Source organism: Chanos chanos, chromosome 4, assembly GCF_902362185.1.
Source record: "Chanos chanos chromosome 4, fChaCha1.1, whole genome shotgun sequence".
In the NCBI taxonomy this organism is placed as follows: domain Eukaryota; kingdom Metazoa; phylum Chordata; class Actinopteri; order Gonorynchiformes; family Chanidae; genus Chanos; species Chanos chanos.
This window is the reverse complement of record NC_044498.1, coordinates 39,446,509-39,464,445: the sequence shown is the minus strand read 5'-3', so window position 1 is coordinate 39,464,445 and position 17,937 is coordinate 39,446,509. Positions and strand designations below refer to the sequence as shown.

At 44.0% G+C, this 17,937-nt stretch overlaps 1 protein-coding gene across 2 annotated transcripts in view; it reads right to left on the bottom strand.

Moving 5' to 3' along the window:
- Positions 1 to 1,108: 1,108 nt before the first annotated feature.
- Positions 1,109 to 17,937, bottom strand: part of LOC115809017 (spectrin beta chain, non-erythrocytic 1-like) — a 55,414-nt gene continuing 38,585 nt past the window's right edge. Inside the window, exons 14-36 of one of the 2 annotated variants that reach the window (XM_030770460.1) lie at positions 16,949 to 17,819; positions 15,866 to 16,003; positions 14,992 to 15,748; positions 14,120 to 14,322; positions 13,858 to 13,948; positions 12,944 to 13,090; positions 12,400 to 12,663; positions 11,145 to 11,369; positions 10,590 to 10,679; positions 10,218 to 10,496; positions 9,772 to 9,902; positions 9,191 to 9,395; positions 8,658 to 9,032; positions 7,830 to 8,074; positions 6,857 to 6,995; positions 6,577 to 6,661; positions 6,237 to 6,433; positions 6,001 to 6,104; positions 5,735 to 5,792; positions 2,117 to 2,316; positions 1,780 to 1,953; positions 1,601 to 1,643; positions 1,109 to 1,418 (exon numbers count right to left, since the gene is read on the bottom strand). In XM_030770460.1, the coding sequence (XP_030626320.1) occupies positions 1,224 to 1,418; positions 1,601 to 1,643; positions 1,780 to 1,953; positions 2,117 to 2,316; positions 5,735 to 5,792; positions 6,001 to 6,104; positions 6,237 to 6,433; positions 6,577 to 6,661; positions 6,857 to 6,995; positions 7,830 to 8,074; positions 8,658 to 9,032; positions 9,191 to 9,395; positions 9,772 to 9,902; positions 10,218 to 10,496; positions 10,590 to 10,679; positions 11,145 to 11,369; positions 12,400 to 12,663; positions 12,944 to 13,090; positions 13,858 to 13,948; positions 14,120 to 14,322; positions 14,992 to 15,748; positions 15,866 to 16,003; positions 16,949 to 17,819 (5,216 nt within the window). In that variant the 3' untranslated portion in view covers positions 1,109 to 1,223. The remainder of the gene's footprint in view (positions 1,419 to 1,600; positions 1,644 to 1,779; positions 1,954 to 2,116; positions 2,317 to 5,734; positions 5,793 to 6,000; positions 6,105 to 6,236; positions 6,434 to 6,576; positions 6,662 to 6,856; positions 6,996 to 7,829; positions 8,075 to 8,657; positions 9,033 to 9,190; positions 9,396 to 9,771; positions 9,903 to 10,217; positions 10,497 to 10,589; positions 10,680 to 11,144; positions 11,370 to 12,399; positions 12,664 to 12,943; positions 13,091 to 13,857; positions 13,949 to 14,119; positions 14,323 to 14,991; positions 15,749 to 15,865; positions 16,004 to 16,948; positions 17,820 to 17,937) is intronic. The other variant, XM_030770461.1, reaches the window with a different exon arrangement.

Here is a 17,937-nt window from a genome sequence, read left to right as displayed (position 1 = left end):
ACCCTAGGAAATGTCTCACAGTCTGGATACTCACTACTAACAGAGGAAGACATAAAGATGTAATCATTTTAAAAGCATTTAATGACTTTGCACATATTTAACAGAGAGGGTAAAAGGCTACAGGTTCAGATCCATCCGTTTGAGGGCCAGGTCCGTGTTTCACTAAATACCAGCAGGCCCTATTGGCTTTATGGCATTTTTGATTGTGCAATAATGATGAAAATTTATCATTACAATAGTTACAGTGACAGAGAGATGCACACTATTTATCAAATAGCCAGAGAATGTTGCAAAATGAGGACACGCAGTGCTATAGCCAACAAGCAAGCAGTCATTTTACAGTCAAATCATCGCTTTTCCAGTAAATGTCACACTTCAAGCTTTCTACATAACATCAATGCCTTAAAGTGTTTATAATACATCTATACTCATACTTCTTCTCTAAATAAACTTAAACATACAATAAACTGCAACATAACAGGAAGAGGAAAACAAAACAATGAATTTGTTTTGCTTTTTTTTTCGGTAAAATTAGTCCATCGTGGATATCCAACATTCGGACTGGTCACAATCATTTCTTAGGGCCTCCAGCATTATGTTAATATTCGCCACTATAGAAGTTTGGCATTCAAATTAAATTTATTTTACACTACATTTTAGCAAAGACACTGTATGTTTATTGAAGCTTATGATTTATTAGTAACAAAAATTAAACAGGTTAAACAATACAATTCAACATAATACATAATGTTGAGTTCAAAGCACCACTGCCTCTTGCCTTTCATCTGATGAGGAAAGGAAGCCTCACAAAACTGAGGGTAGAAACTGCATACGATTACAAAAAAAAAAAAAAAAACAACAACAAGGGGAGAAAAGGAAAAAAAAAACAGAGATGAAAGAGCAAAAGAGCAAGCAAGAGAAAGAGAAAAGAAAGAAAAGGAAAAAGTTGAAGAAACCCCTATCTGAGACCTGTCTCTGGGACTTAAGAACGATTTAAAATGGAAGCTGCCCAAAGCATCACACACCCTTAAGTATTACTCTTCATTTTTTTATTTAATAAAAAAAAGAAAGAAAGATAGAAAAAAAAGGATGCTGCAGGACACCTCGGAAGCCATCCAGAGGAATGTTAGGCACAGAGTGTGGAATTTTGGCTCTGAGCTTGCATGCTGGAGTCTCGCTTCAGGAAGAGGATGAGAGAGACAAAATGAGTGCCAGAGGAAGGTCTACTTCTTTTTGCTAAAAAGGCTGAAGCGTTTCTCTTTGTCCTTCTCCCGTTTGCCTGGGCTTGCCTCGGTTGCCGGGCCGACGGCAGCGGGCAGGGTGTGGGCTCGACTTGATGCCGGAGTGCTATGGCTGCTGGGGGTTACTTCAGTGGGCGTGGCGCTTGAGATTGCCTGGATCCATGAGTTCATCTCCTCCTGAGGTCCAGGAAGAGATTACATGGAAATTGAATACCCAACACTCAAGCGTATACTGAGTTTTATGTATATGCACTAAAACAAACACACACACACACACACACACACAAACAGACATCTAGGGTCATAAACACTAACATGCCACGCTCAGAGATAAACAGCAACATTCAGATAAGACTTACATCATCTTTGGCTTGGAAGAGATACTCATTCCCATCTGAAATTCTGTGAAAGAGAAGCAAACTAAGATTCAATACGAGCGCATTTCATACTGTTTAATACTTCTCCAATAACCACATCAGATTTTGTCCATATATTAATATGTCATAATAAAAGGTTAAACAGTGCTCGTGTTTCTCACCTGAGTTTGAATACATGCTTCTTCTTCTTGTAGTCAACAGCCACCTCACACACAGCGTCCTTCAGGCTGATGGGTATCTCTCCATGGTATGGGATGCCTTGACTGGCACTCTTAGCATCTTTGTAAAAGCCCATCTCTAGATTGTTTATGACACAATACACATTGTGCCAGGACCTGCAATTAAGCAGTAAAGTTTAAAGTTAGCACATCAGGTTGGAAAAATGTGTGTATGGAGGTCGCATTTGAAATAATTGTGAATATTCAACATGTGTGGAAGGTTAATGAAGTAGGAAAACCTTCAGATTGTGTGTTTATGTGAATGTCTGTATGTGTGTACCTGCTGGACGCCTTTTTGTTGTGTCCTTCCCATTCGTGTTTGCGGTGCAAAAACCCCTCCATCTGGGCAGAGGGCGTTTCCTGAGCCTTGGCCGGAAGAGTGGCAGCCTGGCTTGCCTTTACTTTACGACTTCCTGTAGGGGAGGAGCCAGGGCTGGATTCTGGCACTCCATTAACAACATCACTTCCTCCTGTGGCCTCCTGATACAAATACGGACAAGTTAGGGCACCTTCTTTTTTTTTTTTTTTTAATAAGGGTGGTACACACAACAAATCATTAGGTAAAGCTGCACACACATCGGGATCAGAGGCTGTGTAACAACATCATGAAATCATCTTTGATGGAAACTATGTATCTGAAACTGGATGAATAAGTGAGGCATTCTGTTTAGAGGTTTGTTTAACTCCCCCAAATGAGGTAATAATCCTGGCAAGTGTTAAATTAAAGTCAATGCCAATACACCAGCCTCTAATTGTTAAATCTCCCTCAATTTAACAATTACAACCCAGTTTCTCTGTAAAAGGCATTAAACACAATGAGATCCTGGGCTGTACCATATTTCAGCTGCGTAAATTCAGGGATTGACATCAGCTGTTAAATTCATCATCCCTGAATTTGTAGCCTGAAATCACAATTAGATATAAATGTTCAAATTTGAATTAGGGATTTTGGAAATCTCAGCTGACAAAGAATCTCTCCAAACTGAGGAAACTGGCAAAACAACAGATCAGCAGATGCTTTCAAATTCAGAACTGATTGAAGTAGCAAAACAGAACTTTTCAGAACATGCAGAATCAAACGTTAGAACATTAGAGGAAGCACACCACATTTTCATATAGACAGTGAACCTCACCAACAGATAAACAGTCAGAAAAACAATCACAAACAATTTCTGAAATTGCTTGAAATCATCAGTATTCTTTGATATTACTGAAAACAGTAAAGAATGTGATTTGCATGTTAAAGGAATTTTAAAATCACACCCACTCAAGGCTGTCAGCATATTACCCCATACTGAGCTTCTTCTGGTCAGGACCAATCCCGGGCGATATTATTGAGAGCCTTTGAGGGGCTGGACCATTCCTGGGTGCTTTAACTGGGAACCTGGACCAATCCTGCATACTTTTACTATTCACTGTGATTTCCGTGATGGGTCACATTGGGTTGTTGAAGGAAAAAGAGTCTTTTGTGGGCATAAGTTAACCTGAAGTAGAGGTGGTGCTTAATGTAACTGGGAATTTGGGGACCTACTCAAACTGTATAAATACATAGAAAGTTTAACCTGAGCCATTTTTGTCTCAAGACATAAGCTGACTTTAGAAACTGTGTGTCCTAAGACATAGTCCATGTACACATAAACATAGTGTCAAAACCTTACAAGGTCTTCATAGACAAAAGCCTTTAGAGCAAATTCACTTTAAATTCATTCAAGACACGCAGATAAGAACCACCATCTGATCTGTATGTGAAATACAGATATATAAATATATATACAAAATATATAAAAAGGGCTTCAGAAAATACTCTGTTCACTCAAAAATATGACCCTGGTCTATATTAAAGTCAGGCCGAGTCAAATCTGTACTTTTATATTCAGAGTTCATTAGCCTTGTACTCACTGTTTCACTGCTTTGTCAACAAGTGACTGGGATACTAAATGAATTTGGACAATTGACGGACAATTGACAATAGATGGACAAGTTTGAGTATGAACTGAAATGTTGAGGGTAAAATGAAGAAGAATGTACATGGAATCAAGATGTAAATATCTGAAACGAATATGAGAGGGAATATTAGCAGGAGAATAACGTTAACCCACGAACCCATGAAGTCTCAGAAAGAAAACAGAGGTTGAGTGCAATACTTAACACAAACATGAATGAAACAGATAACATAAATAAAAATCAACAGACATGCTCAGGTTGACAAGCACAAAACAGAAAGACAGGACACTTTTTTTTTTTTTTTTTTTTGGTCTGTAAAAAGGAACACAAGGACAAAAACGGGATGACATACATGTAGGGTTATTATAATTCATATGGTTTTATTTGGTAAGGGTGGGTTAGTGATGGGGAATGCTAATGATTTCAAAACAAAGCATACCACAAGCAGCATAACAAAGCAATGGATGGGACAACATATATAAAAGGACAAAGTAATCTGCAGGTAACAATGAGCCAAATGGACATGAACACATCTACACAAACATTCACACATATACACACATACAAACACACAAACAAACACAAACAACTTGGAAGTCACTTGCAAATCAAACCTAACTAATGACTGGCAGATCTCATGGTGCGTTTGTTAAAGTTTCCCTGTTCTTTTTTCTCTCTCTCCGTCATTCCGTAATGTCTATAGTCAGAGGATGAATAAAATGCGACAGACACAGCTAATGCGGTAATAGTGTAATGAGCATTTTATGTCTGGGTGATGATCGGTTGGGTGCGTCGATACAAACTATGACAATGCCTTTGCTCTGATTATCAAAAGCCTTCTCCCTTAAGACTAAGACACTGTGAAAAACTGGTGTAGAGAGAAAGAGAGAAAGATGAGGAGGACGGAGTAGAGCAGAAAACCGATGATACCGCATGAGAGAGTGAGGGGAGAGAGGAGCTGAGCGGCGTACAGGGGAGTGTGGCCAGAGGAGAGATGACAGCAGGATGAGCGTCAGTAAGAAAGGGCAAGATAAAAAAAGAAATATAGAGGGAGAAAGAGAGACAGAGAGAATAGACTGGGATTAACCAAAGCAGTAAGGACTTTTGAGAGAAGACACACACACACACACACGCGCGCGCGCGCACAGACACACACACACACACGTGCGTGCAGAGAGAAATCCTCTCGCTGTGGTTTAACAAAGCAGGTTCAGAGTTCACTGGGCCTCACTTTTCTTTACTGCTGAACTCCTTATGTTCATCCTTTCATTCATCCTTTTTGGGAGAAAACAACAACTATTTTTGTCTTTTATCTATCTTCCCAATAGCATGTCTCTGAATGGAAATGTATGACTGATAAATTATTTATAAATAAATGAAAAAAATTTTGGTTAACAGTTACAACTCATTAAATACCAATTCAGACACACCACAAACATTCTCAGTGACATAACTCGTAATGTCGGGGAATATTAACTGTCTCACTGCCATCATCAGCACTGAATACTCTGAGGGGTAAAAAAAAAAAAAGCTAAAAAGAGTTGACAAGACAATTGACAAGTTGAGACATTATTCTGACTACATTAAATGCCTTTAACTAGAAGAAAAAAACAAATTTAAATGGAAGAGCACCATATTTAGTTTGCGAAGATTAATTCATAAACCGACGAATCAAATAGCATCAGGCGTGATAACTGGGAAAGAAATGTTGCGCTTAGAGGGACTACAGGGGTAAATCTAACTCAGAAGGTGAAGCAGGGCTGAAACAATAGAGATGGGTTGAGAGGAGGTGACTGGGTTTGTCTCCTTTCTACTCCGGGTCACGTAGGGAGGAGGAGGAGTGTGGTAGTCACTAATGACGCTGTCACAGCCCAGAACGCCCACTGCGCTCTGCGATGCCACGGCGACTCTGAAAGCTGGAGTAGTTTTGATAGGCTTGAGAACGGTAACTAACCCTGGGAGAATCCTGTTCTGATGTAATGCCATTCTGAGACACCTGCTCACGCTCTCTGCTGAGAAAAATAAACAAACACCAGAAAGACACAAATCAAATTTCATACATGACGCTTACCTGCAGTATAACAAATTCAAATGTGTTTACATTAGTTACAGCCAACACCTGTTTTCTGTGACTTGGAAGTTCTGCATGTGTTCACACAGATAACCTCAGACATTTCTGATTATATCTAAATCAAACAAGGCTGAGGTCATAGCTCTCACCTCTGCTGCAAAGACACTGTATCAGAGGATGGAGCCTCGACAGGTGGAGGCTGCCTCCTCTTCTCTTCTTCCTCTTGCTGTCTTCTCACTTCGAGTAACTCCATCTGGATACACCCAATGTACAGACACACGTTAAATGTCAGAGCTGTGAAATGCGGCCTTGGAGACAAGGTTTGCGTCTCACACCGTACTTACATCGAACAGGACTGCAATGCCGCCCCCTGCTGGCCACTTACCGTAGTAAGTCTCTCTAGAGCTGCAAATCTCTCCTCCCAGGTGGCAGCAGATTTTTCAAAGGCCTCATGCCTCTTAATGAGCTTCTCCACCTCATCTACGTTTTCGCCCATGTCTCGGCCAGACAGATAAGGTTCCTGTCCTAACAGCCAAGCCTCCGCCACTCCTGCATCCCGGGAGAACTGATGCACCTCCAACACTGCACACAAATCAGTTCCAGATAGTTGTCAGAGAAAAAAAAAAAATAACAAAGTGATACTGCTACAGACCAAAGCGGTCAGTTGATCCACGGAGAGATATATATTACTGTAACTAAAATTCAAAATCACATGATGAATTTACCGAGACGTAGCCACTCCCATCTGTCCTCCCATTTGTCAATCATCTCTTTCCTCTTGTCTGTCAGCTGTAGTAACTTCTCTTTTATCTAAATGGAGGAAGGAGGATGGGCATGTGTTCATTTACAGTAACATTTTAAAAACAGAGAGAGAGAGAGAGAGAGAGAGAGAGAGAAAGGGAGGGAGGGGATGAAAGAGTAAGAGGGTTAATTGAAAACAAATGCATTAGTCTGTACAGGAATAGAGAGAATAGGAGTGAATAGCTATTGATGACTGAATCTGACCTCCTCAGATGCATAATGTTTCCGTGCCAGAAGAGACTTCCCAAGCTCAATACTGGCTGTGAAGCTGTCGTTTCGAGCGTCGATCTCGGCCTTGATGCCTTGATGATTGTTCATCAGGAGCTCCACTGATGACACGTCCCTAGAGACAAACACAAAACAACCGCTCAATGCTGAGGTCTACCGGAGGTCCAAGGCTGTTTTGAAGGACAAGTCGTTGAAGCCTCATAGTAGTGTAGACCTTTGAATACTGTGTGTAGATATTTATCAGCTATATGCATGACACCAGTATATGTCTAACTAGCGACTTTCAGCTTTCAAACAAAGGGGCTTCGGAGTCTCCTGTTTCCCATCGCTGAGTGGAGTTTTACACTCCCACCTTCCTGCCCCCACCATGACTATCATCAGCTAGACCATTATGCATTAGGATAGAGTGACACTCACAGACAGAGGATAAGGAAATGCAATTACTGACTCCTGCCTCCCCTTCTCTTTTCTCTCTTTCTATTTCTCTCTCTGTCTTTCTCTCTCCAGTTACATGTTCCTCTTCTTTCAGTCTCTCTTACAGTTAGAAGCAGCACTGAGACAGATGCTGTTTCAGATGCAACAATGAGACAGAGAGTGTGGAGAGAAAACGTTATCATCCTGGCTGATTATCACAATCCCGGTGCCAGCAAGAGAAGCAAAGAGACTTTGTGCTTGAGAACGTGTGGTACTGTAAAAAAAAAAAAAAAAAAAACTGAAAACAGTGGAAAAATTTTGAACTGCTCTCTGTAACAGGGGTTTTTCACTGTATTTAGGCTTTTTGCTGGATCTGTTCCGTTTTCTGGGATTAGCCTGTGAACTGTACACTGTCCAATGTCTGGGCTGTTCCCTATTGCTATGTAATTCTCGGTACATATGCTATAAAGTGCATCTATCCTGTTGACTCTACATTGTCTTGGCTGTTCAGTGGGTCTAAGCTTTTTTGACGTACCTCGGTTTCTCCTGAGCGTCAATGAGGCGGATGACGTCTTCCATCCACAGCATGAGATCTCGCACCATGCTGAAGAAACGGAACTTGTCACTGGTGTCCAGCAGACGCACCCTGCGACCGTCACAGGCCTCCAGCAGGTTCTTCCAAGCCTCCAAAACCTCATTCTCTCGTTTCTGGATGTCATCTGCTTTATCACCGGCATAGGCTGACTGAAGACGGGTGGCGTCCTCTTGCAGCGTCTTCACCTACGGAGAACAGAGATGCGTTCAGGGAACGCGTACTGGTGTTAACATGCAGCATCATGTCCATAACAAAAATGAATGGTCTGAAATCTTTACCCATTACTGAATAACGAATAGTGACCACAGCTTTTAACAGTTATTACTACAGGCCTGGATAACAAACTAAATGCTGACCTAGACCTGGGATACTGAACTCAGGATCCTCAAGGATGTAGTGCTGCAGATTTTTCCACGCAACCTTACTCATGAGTCTGTGACCTATAAATAGTACTAATTGTTCAGTTAACCACTGAACAACTGAACACAAGACAGGAAGGTACTTGGATTGAGAGGCCAGTGCTGTGGACCCCTGAAATAAACTGAACCAAATGTTTTCCTGTTCTGTAAATGTAACCTATTTGCATCTAAACAGGTGAGCATTTACTAGTTTCGGGCACTGCCTCACTGTCGTTATATACCCAAGTCATAAACCCAAAGTTTTTAGTGTGAACATACAGGAACAGATCAATAACAAAACTTTATGCCAGCTTTTTTGATGTCCGTGCTCATATTTATATATGTCTGAGTGTTTTGACCAATAGAATACCTGTGTGCCCAGAGCCTGGATGTCATGCTCAAAGGTGGTGTGCATCCTCTGCAAGGCCTCCACTGTATTCTGATCTCGGCCTAGCTCTTCTGGAAGCTTCTTATGTTTGTCCAGGATGCGGTTCAGTATCTCCTTGGCATCGTGGTAGAACTTGTGTAGCTCGTAGGAGGCGGCCAGGATTTGAGTACGGGTGTCAATCAACTCCAGTAGGTCCGCCCATGCCTCATTCAATCCGTCTTTCCACTCGGCAATGGTCGCCGCATCGGCGTGGCCAGAGTTGATCAGATCATCTGCCATCTGGTTGACAGCATCCACACGTTCTTGTCCAATATTTCCAGTGTCGCGGGCAAACTCACGGAAACGCTCTTGTAGCATCTGTGGTAATAAATATGGGATTCATATGAGAAAAAAAAACATTTAAAGACGTGCATAAAGACAACAACTCTATGAAATGTCAGCTAAGTTGAAATGGTTAGTCAGCATGTGTAAAAATGTGTGTTTGCAGTCAGGTGGTCAGAGGAAATCAAACTTACAGTGACATGTTCATAGTCCTGGCCCAGCTCGTGAGATCCAGCTACCACCTCCCTCTCCGCGATCCACTGCTCCAGGTCATCCACCTCCCGGTTCAGCTGGAAGAGACGGGATCTCTCGTCCAATTTTCCCCTCCTCTCCTCTGACAAGTCCTTCAGTCCTGCGTACAGCTTGTCCACTTGGGACTGCTTCATGCTAATTCTCTCACTAAATGTTGCCACAGGGAACATGACAGAAGGCAAATAATAAGCATTATCCCTTAATATCAGTTATGCCCTCCAGAACAAACATTAATCCCACCCAAATTTGGATTTTAAATCATAATTCAGAACATAGAGGCCAGGGCTAGCTTGCGGGTCTGGTGCATACGCAGTCTTTTGCAACTCAGTTGTTCACTGAGATCAACTAGCTTCAGAGTGCTCTCACCTTGCTATTCCAGTCTTAATGAGTAGCTGATTGAAAAGTTAACCCAAATACCTGCATGGCTACTGACCTCACAGAATAGTGTTTGGACAAGTCTGCATTAGGGCCATTGGCTCTAACTGAACTCCAGTCTAGGGGTTGTCATCTTTGGCTCTCTCACCTTTCTGGATGTCCTGCTGCCACCAGGCCCCTGCTGGTCTGGGAGAGTTGATGGACAGTCTCAGCATAGTCCTCCACTGCCTGCTCCATAATTTGATGCTTCTTCAGCATGGCCACTGAGCTTTGTTCATCCTACAGAGAGACAGAGAGAGAGAGAGAAAGAGAGAGAGAGAGCACAAACAACAAGAAAAGTCAGCAGTATGCAACTGCATAATTAGACTGCAGAAAAAAGAAGTTCAGGGGTTTAGTCAGATATGGTATTATAGTCACAAACAGCAAAGGGCTGTTTCAGTCATCTACAAATGAATTTGGTTCCTGATCAAGATCAGCATTCTCACATACACTGTATTAACGCTGGTTTCTCAATCTGACAGTCCTCACTCTAATTCATGTCTCATTTATCTCACACAGTCACAAAACAGTATGACTTTCAGAAGATGCTCTCACCTTGGCCTTCTCCTCAGACATCATATACAGCTCCTGTTCACTCATCCAGGCCTCAGCCTCTGCTGCATCAAAGTAGTACTGCTGGGCCTTATGGGCCTCCTCCAGTCTGCCGTGACGTTTCTCCGCCTCTTCGATGATCAAAGCCCACAGACGCTGCAGGTCGGCCAGTCGCTGTCGAATCTGCCCCGTGTTGGGACTGTCATCTTTCAAGACAATTCGGCTCCGCTCAAAGATGTCATCATAGCGTGGTTGGTGACCCTGAATTTCTTTCTGGAGAGTCTGAAGAACAGCAAATGGTCCAGAATCAGAGACGAAAATACTGAAAAACGCATTGATTCATGATGATTATCCACGACTGAAGTCGATGCTCACTTGATTTTTCTTGATGAGTAGTTGAACTGTCTGTAGGTTGTTTCCATGGTCTGTGGATGTGGCAAGTGGCATTCTCTCTTCCACCCAGAGCTGGAATACAAAGTTTGTACACAAGGAAAAATGGTTCAAACAGTTCTCCCAAAGCTTTCAACATATTTTTTTATTTTACATACAGTTTGGATAGAGTTTAGAGGAGACATGAGCACAAGCAATAGATCTCCCTTCCAAGTGTAAATCATTTAAATGTGTGAAGAGAGGAAGCTGTTTCCTTTAACTGTCAGAATGAGTTCAACAGACATCGGTTTCAATATCTGACCTCAGTGTCCGACTGGGAATAAACTCTCCTTTTCCAGAGCCCAGTAAGACAAAAGACACGACAGAACAAGAAAGAAAAAAAGCCCCCATGTCTCCTAGATCTCCAAAACCCTTGGGTGTCATGGTTACTGCAGTGAAGTCCTCATTCCTGCAGTGCCCCACATACAGCTGTACCACGCTAGAGTACGTTAAACAACACGCACAAACGCACACCCGCACACACACGGGCACAGGACTCACAATTTCATCCTCTACGTCGCGATTGAACTGGTGGATTTCCCGGGAGGCCATGAGATTGCTCCTCCTCTTCCTCAGTGGCTCCAGCAGTTCCTGGAATTTCTTCTCCACCCCACAGCGTCTGCCGTCCACCTCGTCTGAGTCTTTTCCCTCCTGACTGAGCGCCTGTGCCTGAGACCGCAGCTCATCCACCTCCTTCTGCCGAACCTCCACCTGGCTCTCCAGCATCTAGGGCAGGGGAGGAGAGGGAAGAGGGAAAATAGAAAAGAAGAGACGAGGAGGAGAGGAGAGAGATGAAGAGGAAGGGAGAGGAAAGAAAAGAAAAAGAGGGGCCCGGGATGAGAGAAAAGGTACCGTCATTAATACCCGCCTTCGTCACACATGCAGCGTGAAGCAAAAGCATGCTTCCTCACTCTCTTCTCTCTCTCTCTTTGAGACAAGCCACGGTATTGCTTTCTTTCATCTCACTCTCTTTCATACGTCCTCTCTCGAATTAAAAAAAAGATAATGCTAATAAACCCATATCGTGAAGACAAGGCTGTTTCCTCGCTTTCTGGCTGTTTCTCTCTTTCACATACGTATGCATACACGCAGACACACGTTAAACAGTACACGCAGGCCCACTTACACACTGTCAGCATGCTCTCACATCTAAAGTCCCCAGGGATGCTCTCTCTCTCTCTCTCCTCTCTCTCTCTCACACACACATGCGTGCACATGCGTGCAAATGCACACACAGTGTGAAAAGGCAAAGAACCAACTCCTGCACCACAGAGGCGAGAGGGAGATTGCGTAACTGGGGGAGGGTGTGGTGTGGCCTTATGTAACTGCCAGTGAAGCCGCTAAATGATGCTGCTGTACCAGCTATGAATGAAGCACACTCTAAACAGAGCTGCAAAGCTTCAGGCTACACTACTAGCTTTCATTGTTAAATACCATACAGCCAGGCTTAAGAAATACCCCTAAGAAGTAACATCAATATAAGGACCAGATGACTGATCTGCTTTGTGCGAGCTGCAGGGGATGTATGGCATTGCTCATTCCCACAGCTTGAGCTCTTCCTGAAGCCAGTCACTTCAGTGTGTAGGCGTCGGGTTCTCTGAAACACAACACAGACACACACGCACACACGCGCGCGCGCGCACACACGCACGCACACACATGCACGCACGCAAGCATACACATGCACAACCAAATACAGACACAAACACACACAAACACACAGACCTCATTTTACTTTAAAAATTCACGGTCATACCTGCTGTTTCTTCAGCAGGATGTTGACGCTGGTCAGGTCTTTGCCGTAATCGTCTGATTGAATCTGACCCTCCAGTGCCACAAGCCACTTGTCCAGGTCAGCGCAGCTCTGAGTGAAAAGTTCTGCTTTGTTGGCATCAAACAGACACTGAGCCTTGGTCTGGGTGGTCGACTCCAGATCATCCCACATCTTCTTCAGGTTGTCCAGCTTCTCCTTTACCACTGCCTCTGTCTCAGGCTTCTCTGCCACCAGCTGCTTCCCGTCCTACACCAGAGAGACCAAAGATTAAACAGCGATAGCAGACAGGGACTAAGTCCACCAAATATGTTGCTGTGCACTAGTCCAAGCACTGTCCTGTCGAATGAAAACACTACAACTCAGCAGCACTGCAACAGTGAGATCATTCTTACTCATTGTTCAAATGCACACATCTTCATAGTTCTTATGAAGAATGAAAGCTGTTACTGTGCAAAGTTGCAATCGGCTCACGCCTCTGCAAATTAACGTAGATGTGAATGCCACAGGTATAAGGGTTGGACTTCACCTTCTCAATCTTGTCCAGCCACTCTTTGTTGGACTGCAGTTCAGCCATGAAGGCCTGATGTTTGAGCCATTTGCTGTGCAGGTTACGCGCTTCGTCGTAAGACATGTCTTGGGCAGTGAGCATTTTCTCATTGATCCACAGGGACAGCTGCACACACATGCACACACAAACACATGCACACAAGCACACATACACAAAGAGTGGTAATTAGAATGTCACATTAGTACACACCCAAACACTTTCAACCCCCACAGTGCAGTGCTACTACTGCTAGTGCCCACACTAATTATTGGTGCACATACACTCCCCCTACCTCCCTTTCTTTTCACTTCTCTATGGAGACCGCAATGTATTTGTTTATGTTCAGGCGTGTGTGTGTGTGTGTGTGTGTGTGTGTGTGTGTGTGTGTGTGTGTGCTCAAGAGTCTTCAGAGACATCATAGATGTTTGTGTAGACAACAGCTGTAGCCTTGCTTTTTTGTCTTCTTTTTGATACGAAAAATTTACAGTGAGAATTGGAATTGTTTTTCATGGTTTATCTATCTTTCCATGAGAGTCATTGTTTGCATCTTGTTTCAGTTTTACCATTACATTATTCCCCCCTGGCCTCCCACATGTGCCCTAACTCAAGGGTATGTTCAGCCTGAGAACTGCAAGAACAACAACACTCAGCTGCACTAGCTCATTTTGCATTACATTACTAAAAACATAATTAAGAACTAACCTATGATTCCATATCCAATTGACCTCTGAAATTAAAACCTAATTAAGGTAACACAGCATTTTAAGGCAGGGCACAATAATGACTGTTTCTCAAACAACTGTCACATCTATATTTACTTTATATTTATATTCAACTGGTAAAAGAGGGAAAGAGTGAAAGTATCACAGTGTCTGGCTGTAAAGCTGACTTACCTCCTGACAGTCCTGTAAGAACCTTTGCAGGTCTCTGTTGTCCTTCAGCTTATTCAACAGATCACTCGCTGACCTGCGATTCTTCTTATGCCTATAAACACACACACACACACACACCTTTAATTACACACATATATTCTATCACGTACACATGTGTGCTACCATGTAACTACTGGCAGAGAGGGAAAAAAATGGGTTTATTAAAAGATCAAATCAAAGTGGTGGGAATCTTGGCTTTTAATTTGGGGGTGAGGCACTCTACCTCTCATCGATGGAATCCACTTTTTCCTGGATGCGGTCAGCATTGGCGTTCCCATCGCTGACCAGCCTACGGCCTGTCTCAACTACACCATTGATCTTCTCTTCATTAGCATCCATGGTGGTCATGAAGTCCTCCTGCCTCTTAATGGCTTCTTCTGCTCCTTCAAGAGTAGTAGGCATCTCTGTGTGTGCCAGCACATACTCCTACGAGAGAGAGAGAGAAAGAGAGAGAGAGAGTCAGTCTGCAGAGCACTGAAGCATGGAGCACTTAAGCTGAGATCTGAGTATGGATGGATGTGCAGTGAATTTCTCAGCAGAGATGAAATCCAGGCAACCACTTTTGGCCAAATTACACAAAATCTAGTAGAATCTTTTCTGCTTTTCTGAGTGCTTGATGTTATCATAAGTTAACATCAGCGCTCTTTGCCTGACAGAGCAGAGACTCCTCAGACTTGCCCTGATCTAAAGTCAATATTTTTTACAAAGCTTTGTCCTCTCGGCATCACAATGACATCAAGAGTAAAGATTCCGCTCTGCTGCACGCAGTGCCCGGGTCATGAACTGTCCACTCCAACACTGGTGCTTTCACAAGCACATACACATAAAACACGTGTGCTTGAATACACATGCATGCACGCGCACGTGCACGTGCATGCACACACGCACACGCACACGCACACGCACGCACACACGCACACACACACGCACGCACACACGCACGCACACATTTATACACCTGAAACTCTTCATATTCACATATGTATCCACATGACAGTCACACATAACACTATGTGTATGCATAGAAACATAACACAAATTCACTCTAATCTCACATGATCAGAATCAGCCTTAGATAGTGGGCGTGTCTATTACCTGATTGTTGAGGAAGGCCTCTGCCTGTTTGGTGTCCCTGAGGAACAGCTGGTAGGCATGTGACTGTGAGAGAAGGTTCTGCCGGTTCTCCCACATCTTCTGTAGCTCATTCCAGCCTGTGTCCAGTGCCTGCAGCCTTTGTCTAAGGAACATGTACTGGGCGTCTGTCTGACCTTGCGTCACCATCTCTCCCATGTCTCGCATCTTCTGGTAGTCCTCCTCGTAGTTACGAATCTCGTTCTTGATGCCTTCGTGCTGGGCCAACAGTTTTTCAGCTTCAGCAAGTGTGTTGGGCATGTCCTCAGAGGCGACGGCAGTTTGGGTGCGTGAGAGCCAGGCCTGGAAGTCATCAAGCTCCCTCAGGAACTGCTGCAGTTTGCTGGCCTCTCCCAGAGATTCCTCACGAACACGCAGGGTCCCTTTCAACTCTTCCCAAACATCTGTGATCTCTCCTAAGCGCCCCTTGATGCCTGGGGCCTGCTCTGGGTGCTCTTCTGCCAGCCTTTCAGCCTCTTTGCCAAGGTCACCCAACTTGTCTTCAATGGCAGCCAAGTCACGTTCCATTCCAGTCAGCTTACGCTGTAAGGCCATTACACCTGCCAGATCGTTGCCAAGATCTTGAGTGGACTCGATCACCTTGGTCTTCTCACGGATCCAGGACTTGGTCTCATTACACTCTAAATGGTAGTTTTGCACACCCAGAGCAGAGTTAAGGGAGTCTTTCTTCTGATCCACCAAGTCACGGAACTGACTCCACCTATCGGCAGTAGAGAAACGAGTCAGGAAACTCCAGTGGACATATTCCTTTGGGCACAAGCTGCCTTCAACACTGCAGAAACATTCTTGGAGCTCGGGAGAACAACTGGACGCTTACCTTGTGTTGAGTTTGTCCTGTTGGGCTTTGATTTCTTTCTCACTGGGGTGACCACTGTGGATCAGCTGCCTAGCAATCTGGTTCACCACAGCAACACGTGATGCCTGGCTATTCATCTCAGGCTCCAGACTCTCAAATCTGTGCAGTGTAGATAAGGTCATAGCATAAACTAAGAGACAAAAGGAAAATGAGACATTCTCCTCGATGAGAGGCTATTACATAAAGCAGAACGCTCTGTTTCTATTTAACTGCAGTGGTATGGTAAATAAAGGAGAAAATACATTTTAAAAGGACAGCTAGAGAGAGCTGAGAATCTTTCCATATGGTGCAGTGTGTAAATGCAGAGGGAACGGAAGGATCATTTTAGGTTAGATTCATGGGCTGCATTAAATACACTGTCAAGCTGCTGACCAAAGCATTTTACTGAGAAAATGCCTCTTTACAGCAGATACAGTAAATGTTTTATTGACTTTAAAATATTAGAGGATAGTTTCCTTCGAGGGAAAGTGAATTGTGGTACGAACTTTCTCCCACATTCTTCCCCTCAAACTCTTTATGTTGAGAAAAAGAATGTTACTGAGGCCACATCTAACACAACAGGCCTCATACTTGCTCCAAAAAAACAGTTACTGACTGAAATCAGTAGTTTCGACTGCTATGATCAGCATGACATTAAAATGATGAATGTTACACATGCATCATCACAAACAAATGGAACTGCTAGATCATATAAATTCAGTCCATTATACAGATATTACACAGGATGTAGCCAAATGCTTAATACGCATGCCATCTCAAGTGCATTTATAAAGCTTATGAGCACTGATGGAGCGGAACTAATAAGATGGAGAGAACCTAGCAAATATATTTATTAATAGATTCTGCACAACAGTAACTCCTGTAAGCACATCTGTGTTGCAACACTGCTTTACAATACTGGTTCTTACATAGGGCACACAGCTAGCAGTAGTTCCCTCTTAGAATACATAATGCCATTGCACGGGTAATGGACACAAGAACATTATAGTCTTGTTTGCCCTTTTCATGCTTGGGTACGGCCTTCAATTGTGATGTGCTTTTTACCTGTGCTGAATGACCTCCAGGTCTTCCAGTTTCTCAGGGATTTGCATGTTGTTCAGCCACTGTTCCTTCTCATCAATCCAGAGTTCACATGCATCTGCCTCACTTAGCATCTTGTACAAGGCCAACGCATCCTGAAGGGCTTGTTTCCTAAGCCTGGTCAGCTCCGTCACTTCCTTATACCGCTCCTCAATGCCTGCCAAGCGGCCTTTCACCTCCGCAGACTGGGCACATTCGGTGGGCAGCGTGCTAGACTGTTCGTGCAGTGCATCTAGGACTGGCCGGTAGCTGGCGATCTCCTCTGCCACGTCCTTATGTTTCTTCACAAGTGTCTGTGTGGAGAACTCATCGTGGCCAACATCGGCGCTGGAGACAATTCGGAGAACGTCAAGCATCCAAGCGTCCATGTCGTCTGCGTCGGCCTGGAACTGGTGCATGTTGCAGGCCTCCTGCAGCTTGGCTTTGCGTACGGCCGACAGACGCTCAAGGTTGGCCCACTGCTCCTGAATATCTTTGATGCGCTCGCTGATCTTGTCTGAGCCAAAATGGTTGGCGGCCACCAGCTCCTCGCCCTGACGTAGGGTTTGTTGCAGGTGCCCCGCACGGCCGCTCATCTCGTCTTCAAAGGCCTTGTGTTTGGTCAGCAGTCGCAACACGGCGGTGAGGTCCTTGCCACAGTCGTCTGAGGACAGGATCTGCTCTTTCTCCCGGATCCAACCTTCCTCCTCTGCCATCTCCCAGAAGAACTTCCACAGACGGCGGGACTCTTCTAACCGAGCACGTCGTTCAGCTGCAAGCTGATTCAACTCCTGGTAGCAGAATTCCATATGGGCCACACGGTCCCGAATTACTTGTGGGTCACATGGCTTATAGCCTGCAGAGGAGAGGGCGTGTGGTCAAGCTGAATGACTAACACATGACATTGGTTCTTATGAGTGTGTTACCATCACAGATAACAATTTAGAAATATAATTTACTTGCTCATATTCTGT